General features: G+C 50.7%; 1 protein-coding gene across 1 annotated transcript; it reads left to right on the top strand.

Moving 5' to 3' along the window:
- The first annotated feature begins 738 nt into the window (after positions 1-738).
- LOC119281157 lies at positions 739-11,390 on the top strand. Its single transcript, XM_037561765.1, has 3 exons — positions 739-2,112; positions 11,091-11,191; positions 11,305-11,390. Exons 1-2 carry the CDS (start codon positions 870-872, stop codon positions 11,147-11,149), a joined length of 1,302 nt encoding a protein of 433 aa, XP_037417662.1. The 5' UTR covers positions 739-869; the 3' UTR covers positions 11,150-11,191; positions 11,305-11,390.
- The last annotated feature ends 1,076 nt before the right edge of the window (positions 11,391-12,466 follow it).

Here is a 12,466-nt window from a genome sequence, read left to right as displayed (position 1 = left end):
TTTGTGAGAAACGTTACAATTTCAGTAATAGGTTCCTCAAACCAATCCGAAGTCGGAAAAAACCTAGCTAACCTAGCAAGTTCATGTGCTACTTTATTTGCTTCTCTATTACAATGTTCGAATTTAGCCATGATAAAATCACAAGCATAGTGATAGCAGTCATCGAAGATTGCGGCCGCCGCTCCCGTTGATTGTCCTCCGTCCTGCATGGTCTCAATCACCTCCAGATTGTCAGATCATCAACACGTTGTTAAGTATCACAAGCAAAGGGCATGATGTAATCGCCTAATCATCGACACGGTCCTCTATGCTAAGTTACACGAACACAAGCCTCTATTCTTCGGAGTGATACTTACCAAAACTTATAATTTTCTCCAACAAGTTTGTTTTTTCGTCGGATGTAAAAAGTCAGGAAGGGAGTGCATTTCACCTGTGTCTGTGTGCCAACTGCCACGGGATTCCTGGCACAGTGCAACCGTCCCCGTTTCCATGATCGTGCCCGCGCCCCGAAGTCGACCTGCTCTGCTCCCTCCGTATCACCCGGACGGCAACCGCCAACATACTACAGCAATCAAAGCGCCTGTCAAACAACGTCCCGTCCTTCCTTGCTTTACTGTAGGCACTAGCCGACCAACAGGAGGAGCTTTTGATTTCTGGATAATAAAGAGTCTGCAGCCTTGCAACTCTTGCTCCTGCCATTGATCGGAACTCCCGTGCTTTCCACGCTACAAACTTACAAAGGCTGGCACGGTGCTGCCCCTAGCTCTGCATCCACAGCAGCGCCGCGCGGTTCATTCCAGTTCACCGCTTGCCTCGCTTTCCAACCCTCCCACAAAACCCTGACCCCCATCGCAGCTCACCGTCACCAAATGGCATCCGCGCGGTCCATTCCCCGAGCCGCCCGTTGCCTGATCCTCTTCGCTCCCATAGTCCCCGTCGCCGCGGTCACCGTTCACCAGTCCAACGCCAGAGCACGCGCGCGCGCAAGCCACCAGATCGAGCGAGCCGACATGGCATCCGCGTCGCCGTCGTGGGCCATCCTCGGCAGCGTGCCGCGGGTGGCGGCCGCCGACGCCGACCTCCCTCCGGGCGCCGACCTCTCCCTCGCGCTGCCGGCGCCGCCGCGCGTCGGGCTCCTCACCATCCCCCCGCGCATCTTCGCGGACCGCACCACCTCCGACAACTTCCCCTCCGTCCTCGCCGTCGACCCCTCCGGCCTCCTCCTCCTCCACGCCAACCAGGGCCGCGCCACGGCCCCCACCGTCATCAACACCCCCAGCCTCCGGGAGTTCAGCTGGCGCCCGTTCGCCCCGGGCTACTTCGTCCTCGACGCCACCACCGCCACCGCCCTGCCGCTCCCGAAACCTGAGCTCATCATGCACATGGGTCACGTCGGCCTCATCTCCTCCCCGGCGGGTGGCGGCCACTACATGGTCGCCGAGCTCCAGCCATTCGTTGGCGGTGACAAGGCCATCCTCCTGCGCTTCTCGTCGGAAGTCGGAGAGTGGGTCAGCAAGTACATCGGCTACCCGCTTCCTGCCAGGATTCTGTGCCCCAACCGCGTGGTCTCGCACTCCGGGAGGCTCTGGTGGGTCGACCTCTCCTGGTGCCTCCTCACCTGCGACCCCTTCGAGGACACGCCGGTGCTGAGGGTCGTCCCGCTCCCGGAGGGCAAGGCGCTCAAGCCCAGGGAAGCTTGGGGATTGCTTGACAAGTACCGATGCGTACGTGTCAGCGGCGGCAAGCTGCGGTTCGTGGACATGTACTCCAGGAATCGTGACAGCCGCGGCGCTACACAGATCAGCGTCTGGACGCTCGCCGATCCGGACACCACGGAGTGGACGCTGGAGTATGAGGCCACCTTTAAGGAGATCTGGGACGACGCGAGCTACAAGGCGACTGGTCTGCCCAGGAAGATCCCCGTGCTTGCGCTCATCCACCCCACCAACCCCGACGTGGTCTACTTTTTCCTCGACGAGCATCTGCTCGGTGTCAACGTGCGTGCTCGCAAGGTTGTGGAGTGTGAGGTCTACGAGCTGGTTGCGCCGCCTAGCGAGCACGTCGCCACCCGTTTCATTCACGCTTGGCAGCTGCCACCAGCTCTCTGCTCAGGTAAGTCTACTGTCTTTTTTCGTTGATTGTAGATTCTTTATACTTATCTAGTGATTGGAAATGGTGTGCTTATGTGTAACATTGGAGGGATCAGATATGTTATCTCTATGATGTATTGATGTGTGATATCCTTTGTCTAACATCTCAGTTGTGGGAGAGAGCATATGCAAATGTTCAACTTTCAGGCTATGTATGTACGCTTAGCTTGTTATTAGTAATGCTGCAGGGAGGGCTTATGTTTAATAAGTGTAAGAGGCTTCTTAAAATTGGGGCTTACAGAGTAAAGCACTTCTATTTCAATGTCGAAATGGTCTTGTGTGGATGAGATGTACTATGACTTACCATTTACTGAAGCACGGCTAATGCTAAATAAAAATTGCTAAAGCAATAGTGATAAAAATTCTGCCAATTTGGCCCTAGCGTATGTCCAAGAGTTCAATATACTCCCCTTTTATTCATTTTGATGACAAGTATTTCCGGACGGAGGGAGTACATTTTAGGCTTCACTATCTTAGGCACTGGATAGGTCCATATGCTTGCTCGGGGTTTTCATTTAAGTAACAAGATCGTTAAAATTTCCGAAGAAACTCTCTGTTATTACTTCACTGTATACATGCACATTTCTGATAGAAATTGTCTCCATGATCCCATGCGAAAGTGTTTGGTTTTTGAACATAGCATCCTGTTACTTGTATGTAGTGCTTGGAATTATAATGACACTGCTAGTTTTTTGTTTGCAAGACTTGCAATGGGCTGAGAAAAGTATACATATATGGCAAATCAGCTGTTAGATTTCAGTACTGCATTTCTTCTCAGAAAGAAAGTACTATTCCCTCCGATCCATATTAATTTTTTTTTAGAAAAGGGGGTATTCCCCGGCCTCTGCATCAGATCGATGCATACGGCCTCTCTTATTAACCAAATAAAGAGGTTCTGAACAAAGGTCTTACAAACAAAGGAATAAAGGCAGCCTATAGCTCACATAGAGCATCGACTGTACGGTAGAAATGAGATAAGCCACAAACCGGCTGGCATAATAGCAGGTAGGTAAACTAGATGCCTATCCTATTACATGATCGCCATCCAAACCGGTTGAAGATATCCCGCGCTACCGTCTCCCACCGGACAGATCCAGTAACCAAACGCTCCCTGGCCTCCGTCGGAGTGAGTAAGGACCAAGTACGGATCAGCGCCGTAGCCCGGAACAACACCTGCAAAAAATGAGTATTTGTTGTCCTGTTAAAAACCAAATCATTCCTGCAATTCCAAATTGCCCATAATAACGCACATACTCCTACACGAATGTGTCTGGCTGTTTCGGGCTCCATCCCAAGCAGCCACGCCCCAAATAACGTGTTTACCGATCTCGGTGGAGTAATATTAAAGGCAATTTGCACGGTGCGCCACAACCCTTGTGCCAACGGGCAATCAAAAAGTAAATGCTTGATAGTCTCATCCCGATCACAGAAACTACACCTAGTCGATCCTGTCCAGTTGCGCTTAACTAGATTGTCCTTTGTAAGAATAACTTGTTTATGCACAAACCACATAAACACTTTAATCTTCAAAGGAACCTTAACGTTCCAGACCTCCTTGGACGAAGGTATCACGGATGAATTAATAATATCAATATACATCGACTTGACCGTGAACACCCCGGTTTTAGTTAGTTTCCAATACAATTGGTCGGGCTGAGGATTTAGCTGCACGTCCATCAGCCTACGGACCAAGTGAAGCCATGCTTCCCATCTAGGTCCAACAAGAACTCTCCTAAACTGTATGTTGAGAGGAATAGACTGCATTACTGTGGCAACAAGAGCATCCCTACGCTGAACAATACGATATAGTGTTCGATATTGTGAAGCCAAAGGCGCGTCACCCAGCCACATATCCTCCCAGAATCGCGTATCATCTCCATTACCAACAATACATTTCGTTATGTTGAAGAAAGCGGCTTTAACCCTCATGAGCCCTTTCCAGAACGGCGAATCTGTAGGTCTCAGAGTGACTTGGGATAAAGTCTTTGAGTACAGATATTTACTACGTAAAATCTGCGCCCAAGTTGCCTCTGTCTCAGAAGACAACTTAAACAGCCACTTACTCAGGAGGCATTTATTTTTGACTTCAAGATTTTCAATACCAAGTCCTCCTTGGTTCTTTGGTCTGCAGATAATATCCCATTTGGCCAATCTGTACTTCCTCTTAGACTCATCACTCTGCCAGAAGAAGCGAGAACGATAAAAGTCTAGTCTTTTCCTCACCCCAACTGGTACTTCGAAGAAAGATAACAGAAACATAGGTAAACTCGTGAGCACCGAGTTAATCAGAATCAACCGGCCTCCATAAGACATGAGTTTTCCTTTCCAACAGCTTAGTTTCTTCTCAAATCTATCCTCGATGCACTTCCACTCAGCATTCGTTAACTTACGATGGTGTATTGGAATACCGAGATAAGTGAAAGAAAGAGACCCAATCTCACACCCGAACAATTGTGTATAAGCTTCCTGTTCGTCTTTGGCTCTACCAAAACAGAACAACTCGCTTTTATGGAAATTAATCTTCAGCCCAGACAATTGTTCGAAAAGGCATAATACTAGCTTCATGTTCCTCGCTTTGGCCAAATCATGTTCCATAAAAATGATTGTATCATCAGAGTATTGCAGGATGGACAAATCACCATCAACCAGATGAGGCACCACTCCCTCCACCTGACCGGCCTCTTTGGCCCTCCCAATCAGGATCGCTAACATATCAACCACAATATTGAACAGAATAGGCGACATAGGATCGCCCTGTCTTAGACCCTTGTGCGTTCGGAAATAGTGGCCTATGTCATCATTAACTTTAATGCCAACACTGCCTTTTTGCGTGTACGTTTCCACTTGATGTCTCCAGCGCTCATCAAATCCCTTCATTCGTAAAGCTTGCTGGAGGAACGACCATTTGACTTTATCATAGGCCTTCTCGTAATCCACTTTGAAAATAACCCCATCTAGTTTTTTCGTATGAATTTCATGAAGCGTTTCATGTAGGACCACAACCCCTTCGAGGATGTTCCTATCCGGCATGAAAGCCGTTTGAGAAGGTTGAACTACAGCGTGCGCTATCTGAGTAAGCCTGATCGTGCCAACCTTGGTAAATATTTTGAAACTGACGTTGAGTAGGCAGATAGGCCGAAATTGTTCAATTCTCACGGCATTTGTTTTCTTAGGCAACAACGTTATCGTTCCAAAATTAAGTTGGAACAGCTGCAAGTGTCCCGAGAACAAATCATGGAACATCGGCATCAGGTCCCCTTTGATAATATGCCAACACTTCTTGTAAAACTCAGCTAGGAAACCATCCGGCCCCGGTTCCTTATTGCATTTCATCTTGGCAATAGCCTCGAAAACTTCCTTTTCCGAGAAAGGGGCAGTTAACACATCATTCTCCACAGAAGAAAGTTGAGGGATATCGCTAACCCTAGACTCATCCAGGGATACACAGCTCTCCTCTGGTGGTCCAAACAACCTTTTGTAATATTCAGTAATGTATGTTTTCAGGTTGTCCTGGCCGACTATTGTACCCTCATCTTGCTCCAGCTGGAAGATCCTCTTTTTCCTGTGCTTGCCATTGGCAATCATGTGGAAGAACTGAGTGTTCGCATCCCCCTGGACAACTTTTCTCACCTTTGCCCGCAATGCCCACTTTAATTCTTCCTCACGGAGCAATTCCTTCAGCCTCATCTCAGCCTCATGCTTAATATGAAGCTCAGTGGGTAACAGTACCATAGTTTCTGCTTTTATATCTAAGGTTTGTATAAGTGAAAGGAGTCGTTCCTTCTCGACCTTATACACTCCACCTAGATGTTTAGCCCACCCACGAAGGAAGCTTCTGAGATGCCTAATCTTGTTCTGCCACCGCTCAATGGCACTTCTACCTCCTACATCTTTAGCCCATTCTCTGGCAACAAGATCCAAAAATCCTTCTCTTTCAAACCACGCCAGCTCGAAAGAGAAAACATTTTTGTTACCCGAGTAGGTAGCCCCACCAGAATCGAGCAACAAAGGAGTGTGATCAGAGATCCCGCGAGAAAGTGCCTGAACAGTTACCACGGGAAACTTCTGTTCCCAAGCAACACTAGCCAGAACCCGATCCAACTTCTCGTAAGTTGGATTTGGCATCGCATTAGCCTAGGTGAACTTCCTACCTGAAAGCTCAATTTCTCTCAAATCTAAGCTTTCAATAATGGTATTGAACATAAATGACCATCTCCCATCGAAATTGTCATTATTCTTGTCATCACGTCTTCTAATTATGTTGAAATCACCCCCAACCAGAATTGGTAGCTGCTCAGACCCACAGACTCTAACAAGGTCTGCCAGGAAATCTGGTTTGAACTCGGCCTGCGCTGCCCCGTACACCGCCACCAAAGCCCAGTCAAAACCATCCTGTTTGGACCGCACCCTGAACTTAACAGCAAAATCCCCCATGACCACACTGCGAACTTCGAGAGAGTCACATCTAACACCAAGTAAGATTCCCCCCGACCTGCCTCTCGGCGGCAGACAATGCCAGTCAAACTCAACCCCCCCCGACAAGGTATTGAGAAATTGAGGTGAGAAATTTGCTCTACCCGTTTCCGACAGGGCAATAAAGTCCAAACTATGCTCAATAGATGCCTCCGCAAGGAACCTCCTTTTAGCCAAGTCCTTAAGACCTCTGCTATTCCAAAAGATTCCTCTCATATGTCATCATGAAATTTTTTAGCCGTGCGAATCCTAGCACTCCTACGGACTGCGGACATCGGGTAAGTTTTGCGCTTCCACTTGCGCTTAGGGCTGGTCGGGCCCTCCCGGTCCAAAGTGCCCGTAACCGATGGATTATCTACTTCCATCCCGATATTCTCGTCCTCCTCCTCCGGCTCCTGGAGGTGCGGTGCTAGATCATCACAAAAATTATCAAGTACTCGAACTCCCAAGGCATCAATCTCAGAGTCATTCATAGGTTTGACCGCAGCTAAGTTACGAATTACTTCTAAAGCCCTCTCGGCTTCTAGATCTAGCAAATCGTTAACAGAATTAGTAACTTCACCCTCATCTCTACCAAGTGAAATTCCTAATTGGTGTGCCTTATCCATAATTTGATCATGCGAGAAATGCATAATAGTATTGGAAGTATTAACGGACATACCAGTAGTGACTTGGACTTCACGAAGCTTGGCCGCCCTCACGGCACAGCGCTGCTGCATGTCGTCCACCTCCGGATGGCTCTGAAGCCGACAACTCATACGTCGACCCTCAGCTGCCTGGTCCGAGATCCCGCCAAACATAATGACCTCCTCCCGCGAGAATTTATCCGGAGAGCGACCGCCTGTCACTCCCCAAACATCCACCCGGTCGCCATTACCAGGTGAGAGCGCCGAGTCCAGCACCGGGGAGGCGAAGGCCACCTGCCCCCTCCCCCCATCCACCCCGGACCACCTGTCCGGAGTGCATGCCTCAGTCCCGAACGGGGCGCCCCCCTCGGGCACCGAAGCAGACGGGAGCGTTGAGGCCACCTGCCCCAAGCCCTCCCGCCGAACCTGCGCATCCGCCTGTAGTGGCCGCCCATCCAAAGGCGTGAGAGGAGTGGGGGCCACCAGGCCCGGCCCCCCAACCGTGATCCCATCGTGTCTGCTGGTATCGTCAACAGGAAGAAGCTGAGGGGGGGCCTCCAAAGTACCCTGATCCGAACCCCCAGATGAGATCGGACCCCCCGCCTGCACCACAGCCACGTCACCACAAGCGGAAGTAGTCGAGTCCACAATATCCAACCTCGCACCCCCACCAGAACCCTCCACACCCGCATCCTCAAAATCCAACGCCGGTAAAGAATACTTGAACTCCTCAATAGACTCCACCCACTCACTCCACAGTCTCGGAGGAGCGGACGCAGGACCAAAGGAACCGAATCGCAAAGTGGTCGACGGCACAGACGCTCCAGGCGCCGTCCCTCCTCCTGCTGCCTTACTCGTCGGCTCCGGCCTCTTGGCCCTCTCACTCACAGAATCATCGGCCGTTTTTTCCTTACCAGCTGTATCATCGTCACCTTCACTCATGTCATCACCAGTGGCAGTTGGAGCCTCGGCAAAGAGGCTATCATCCTCAAACTGAATCTCAAGAGTGTATACCTGCCCTCGAAAAGCCCACTTAACCATGTCGGGCACAAAGTCGATGTCCAGAATACTGACCAACAGGCGAGCAATCCCATGAGCTCGAGTAAAATCCATATCGACTCGCTCGGTCTTACCCACCATAATACCGAGACTAGCAACCACACTGGCGTCCCGCAGTAGCTCAGACGGAGCCCCCGAAAAGCGCAACCAGGCCTGGATAAGGGGTGTACCCTGGGGCTCAACGAGCTTCCACTCCTGGAACTCAAGTATGGCCTCTGTACCTAGGACCTTACACATCCCAAAGCTCAGCAATCTCTGTAAGTCCTCCACAGTTGGGAACTGAACCCTGAATATGTTGGTCTCTAGCCTGACAAGCTCCCAATGGAAGTCACCTGGTGCCAGCTCCCGGAGACGCTGAATAATCTGAGCCTCAGACACTTGCCCTCTAGTCACTTTCACTATCCTAGTTGTCGTACTGTGCTCCTCCTGAGGAACCTCCCTCTCAGTCGGTGACTCAAAAAACGTGAGTTCAGAACAAAAGACACCATATGTCATAAGGCTCGGTCTCTGCTCCCGCACCAGTGGACACGCTCCAGACTCGTGTGCAGGCTTACCACAAGAATCACAAAGAACAGCCACACACTCAGCAATAAAATGACCCTTATCGCCACATCTATAACAAAGCATTCTTTCCTTTTTCTTAGCAAAGTTTGCAGCCCTGTCCACCTCAGTTCTGTCAGAGCCCTCCGCCGACATAGCCTGAGTCTCGACCTCGACCGGAACCTCTACAGCGGCCGGTTCCGTCACCATGTCCATCGCCTGGCAAGACAAGTCTGTCTCCTCAGCAATAGCATCGACTACCGTCTCAACCGTAGTATGATGTTGTCTTGGACGGTACCGACCCCCTCGGCCTCCTCGGCCACGATAGCCGCGGAAACCGACTCAGTTACGATTAGCTGGCCCAGTCGCCCCTTCGACAAAAACACCTGTCGGCCCCAAGAAAGGCCTCTCAGCCGAACCATCACTCTGCCAGGCATATCCCCGTCCGCCACCCGTAGACGAGGATCCCCGGTGCTGTCCATCTCCATACGCATTGTAACCATCGTCACCCCACTGCCCTCTAGGTACCGCTCGAACATCCACCTTAGCCGGAACCGGAGGTGGCTGAGCCTGCTGCAACACCGGCGTCGCTGTATCACTGACCTGCCTAGCCACAAAGTGCGGCGGTCTAGCTCCCACCTGCGTCACGGGGGGCTGGCCATGGGCACCCAGAGGCGGCGGCCTTGTTCCCAGTGCACCTCGGCCCGCTGTAGCTCCAGGCGTCGGCACCGTCGGCCTAGGACCACCACGTCCCGCAGCTGTGATCACCGGCGCGGTCGGGCGAAACCCAGCCGGAGCAGCCACACCGCGGCCAGCCGGAGCGGTCTTGGCCCCGCCCACTTGTGCCCGCTGGCCGCCGGCAACCGTACCTGGACGCCCCGCACCAGGATCAGCTCGCAGAGGCGGAGGCGCACCTCCACGGCCGGCAGCAAGCGGCACGCCGGCGCCGCCGCCACTCGTGCCCACAGGGGCGCCGCCTCCGCTGCGACCAGCAGCCGGCGCCTGCGAAGGCCCTCCACGGCCCGCAGCGCCCGGAGGAACCCTAGTGGCAGCGCCCGGAGGAACCCCACGTCCCGCCATCGCCAGGAGAGGAGGGACTCGAACAGCTCGCCCGCCGCCGCGATCAGAAAAGCGCGGTCGTCCGCCTCCGTGCCGAACCCTAGCTGGAACCGTACGTCTGCATGGGGGTGTAGTCGTAGGCTGTGGATCACACCGGGCCTCATACCCTGCGTCCAGAAGCCCAACATCCAACTTGGCCGATTCACTCAAAACCGGCCCACCCACCAATCGACCCAACTCGCGACCCAGTAAGGCATTCAAACGAGCGACCCTGTGATCGCGGATCTCAGCGCTGCGGTCGATCGCCGGCGCCGGCACCGTGGCCGCCGACGACCGCCGAGCCATCTTTCTCTTTACTATCTTCCATGAATTCTTAGTGATGAAATCGGAAAGAACAGGTTTAGGAAGACACACCTTAGGAATCGGTCCCTTCCACGGCCGGCTCGCCGCCGCCGAGGTTCGTCGGTGGACTATGCGCCGAAGAACCTCGAGTCTGTCTTTCAATCGTAGCCCTTGCCGCGCCGGATCGTCGAGTGGCACCACACCATCCACGATCGCCGCGACCTCATCTTCAGAGTAACCTGGATCGAAGGCCTCACAGATAATCGACGAAGGCGTCGGCGAGTACTCCGGCATCGTCGTCGTCCTCCGCATCGGGATCAGCGAGGGCCCAGAATTTTCCACCGACGCGCCCCGCACCGGAGTCAGCCACCGGCGACGCAGCCGCGGTGGACGCCGTAGTCGCCACCCGAGTTGCCTGGGGCGACCTCCTCATCCGTCACAAATGGTCCGATCCATATTAATTGACGCTGATTTATACTAAATTATACTAAAGCAGCATCAATTAATATCAATCGGAGGGAGTACTATGTTTATATTTCGAAGGACTCAGGCTGTGCTTCACCACATATATGCAAATTTCTTACTGAATTTTCTTTGAATTGTCACTGGATTCCATGATTAAGAGTGTGGCTTCCTCAAATCCATTATCTTTTCCTCTTTGTTTTTAGTACCCCTTCCCTCCCACAATAGTGTGTATATTTTTTTAAAGTCAATGCTTGAATACTTGATCCACCGTTTAAGTTCTGTTTATTTGTCTAATGTCAGAAAACCATGGAAGCGTTACATGATCAAATGAACTGAAGCATGTATGCCTTGCCTAACATAACTCTGTCTCTTGAAGGTTCTGCAGAGGAGACTGAAGACGGCGTGAATGAAGAGCTGCAGCAACTCCCTCTGTAAGACGAGACTGAGGAATGATAGCCAGAGTAAACTTCTTAACAGGTTAGGTCCATTGAGTTGTACATTTCCATCGACCAAATTTAGTGCCTTCAGCACTACTCATGCCGCCTGGAGTACTAAAACTTCCTTTGTAATTTTCTGTTGGTTGGTCGCAGGTAGAGGCAGTAATACCTATCAAGTTATCAGGTGGTAATGGCGTCTTTGGGACAGCACTGGACTAAACGAAATCGACAAACATGGCCAAAACGTTTTTTTTATTTTGCTTGTCACACTGTAAGTTCAGATCATCAGATGTAGTAGTGCTGGTTTTATAGTTTAGCGCTATGCTTGAATACTTGATCCAGTGTCTTGGCTCAGAACTGAAGTGATTATCTGTGGCAGTAAGACAGTGAGCCCTTGTTATGCCTCTATCTCTTGTTGTCTTTGTCAATCCATGCTCCTCCATGGTTTTGAAAAATATACAACGAGTGCTTGAATGTGTTGGTTCTGCTCTTCCTTTTGATGCCAATCTACAAAACACTACTCCATCCGGGTTTATTAAGCCCCCTCACATTTTGACTCAAAATTTGACCATATATTTACGTAATAAAATATGAGTTACATGTATAAGGATGGTATCACTGAAAACTTCATTTAAATACGAATCCAACAATTTACTTTTTATAACATATCACTTTTGTTTTGTGAATCAAATCTATGGTCAAAATGCTTTGCAAATCCAATTTATGATCAAAACTTAACGCAAAATACATGGGGTCTAATAAACCCGGATGTAGGGTAGTACCAGTCTTTTGCTGAAATAAATTGACTAGGGCTTGATCATCATTCGTTCTCTAGTTTGGCTACGGCCGGACTCGGTCACACCTATCCGCTCCAGCATCGTCATATGATCTGCGTTGACAAGTGCGAACTCCTTCATAGACATCAGAGGACAAGTGCGAACTCCTCCATAGACATCAGAGATCCTATCTCAAATGAGTTTCGCATTGCACAAATGGCTAATGCGGATGAACTCATCTTTGGATAGACGAGAGCAGATGATGTACTTCGCCCGAGCATCCAGCTCAGTGTACTTGAGAATGTCATCAGCGTTTGCCACCTTGCAGAGGTCCGTCAGTCCCAGTTCAGTGACGGTCCATAACTCGCTGTCCATTGATAGGAGACGCTTTTGCATCATAGCCTTCAAGTAGGGATAGCTTGTGCCATTAAAGATGGGGCACGTAGCGGAGACCTTGATCACACATGCGGTCGACATAACTAAACTCCATGTAGTTAAATCAAAATCACACAGAACAAAGGAGTACCTTGCTCTGATAC

The sequence above is a fragment of the Triticum dicoccoides genome, chromosome 3B (assembly GCF_002162155.2).
Source record: "Triticum dicoccoides isolate Atlit2015 ecotype Zavitan chromosome 3B, WEW_v2.0, whole genome shotgun sequence".
NCBI classification, from domain to species: Eukaryota; Viridiplantae; Streptophyta; class Magnoliopsida; order Poales; family Poaceae; genus Triticum; species Triticum dicoccoides.
This window is presented reverse-complemented; position numbering and strand designations above follow the sequence as displayed.

What these genes read in the sequence shown, in the direction of transcription:
- LOC119281157 (XM_037561765.1), top strand. Translation starts at nt 870, where the DNA reads ATGGCATCCGCGCGGTCCATTCCCCGAGCCGCCCGTTGCCTGATCCTC. An exon ending in GCCACCAGCTCTCTGCTCAG is followed by an intron (nt 2,113 to 11,090) that starts GTAAGTCTACTG and finishes TGTCTCTTGAAG; the next exon opens with GTTCTGCAGAGGAGACTGAA.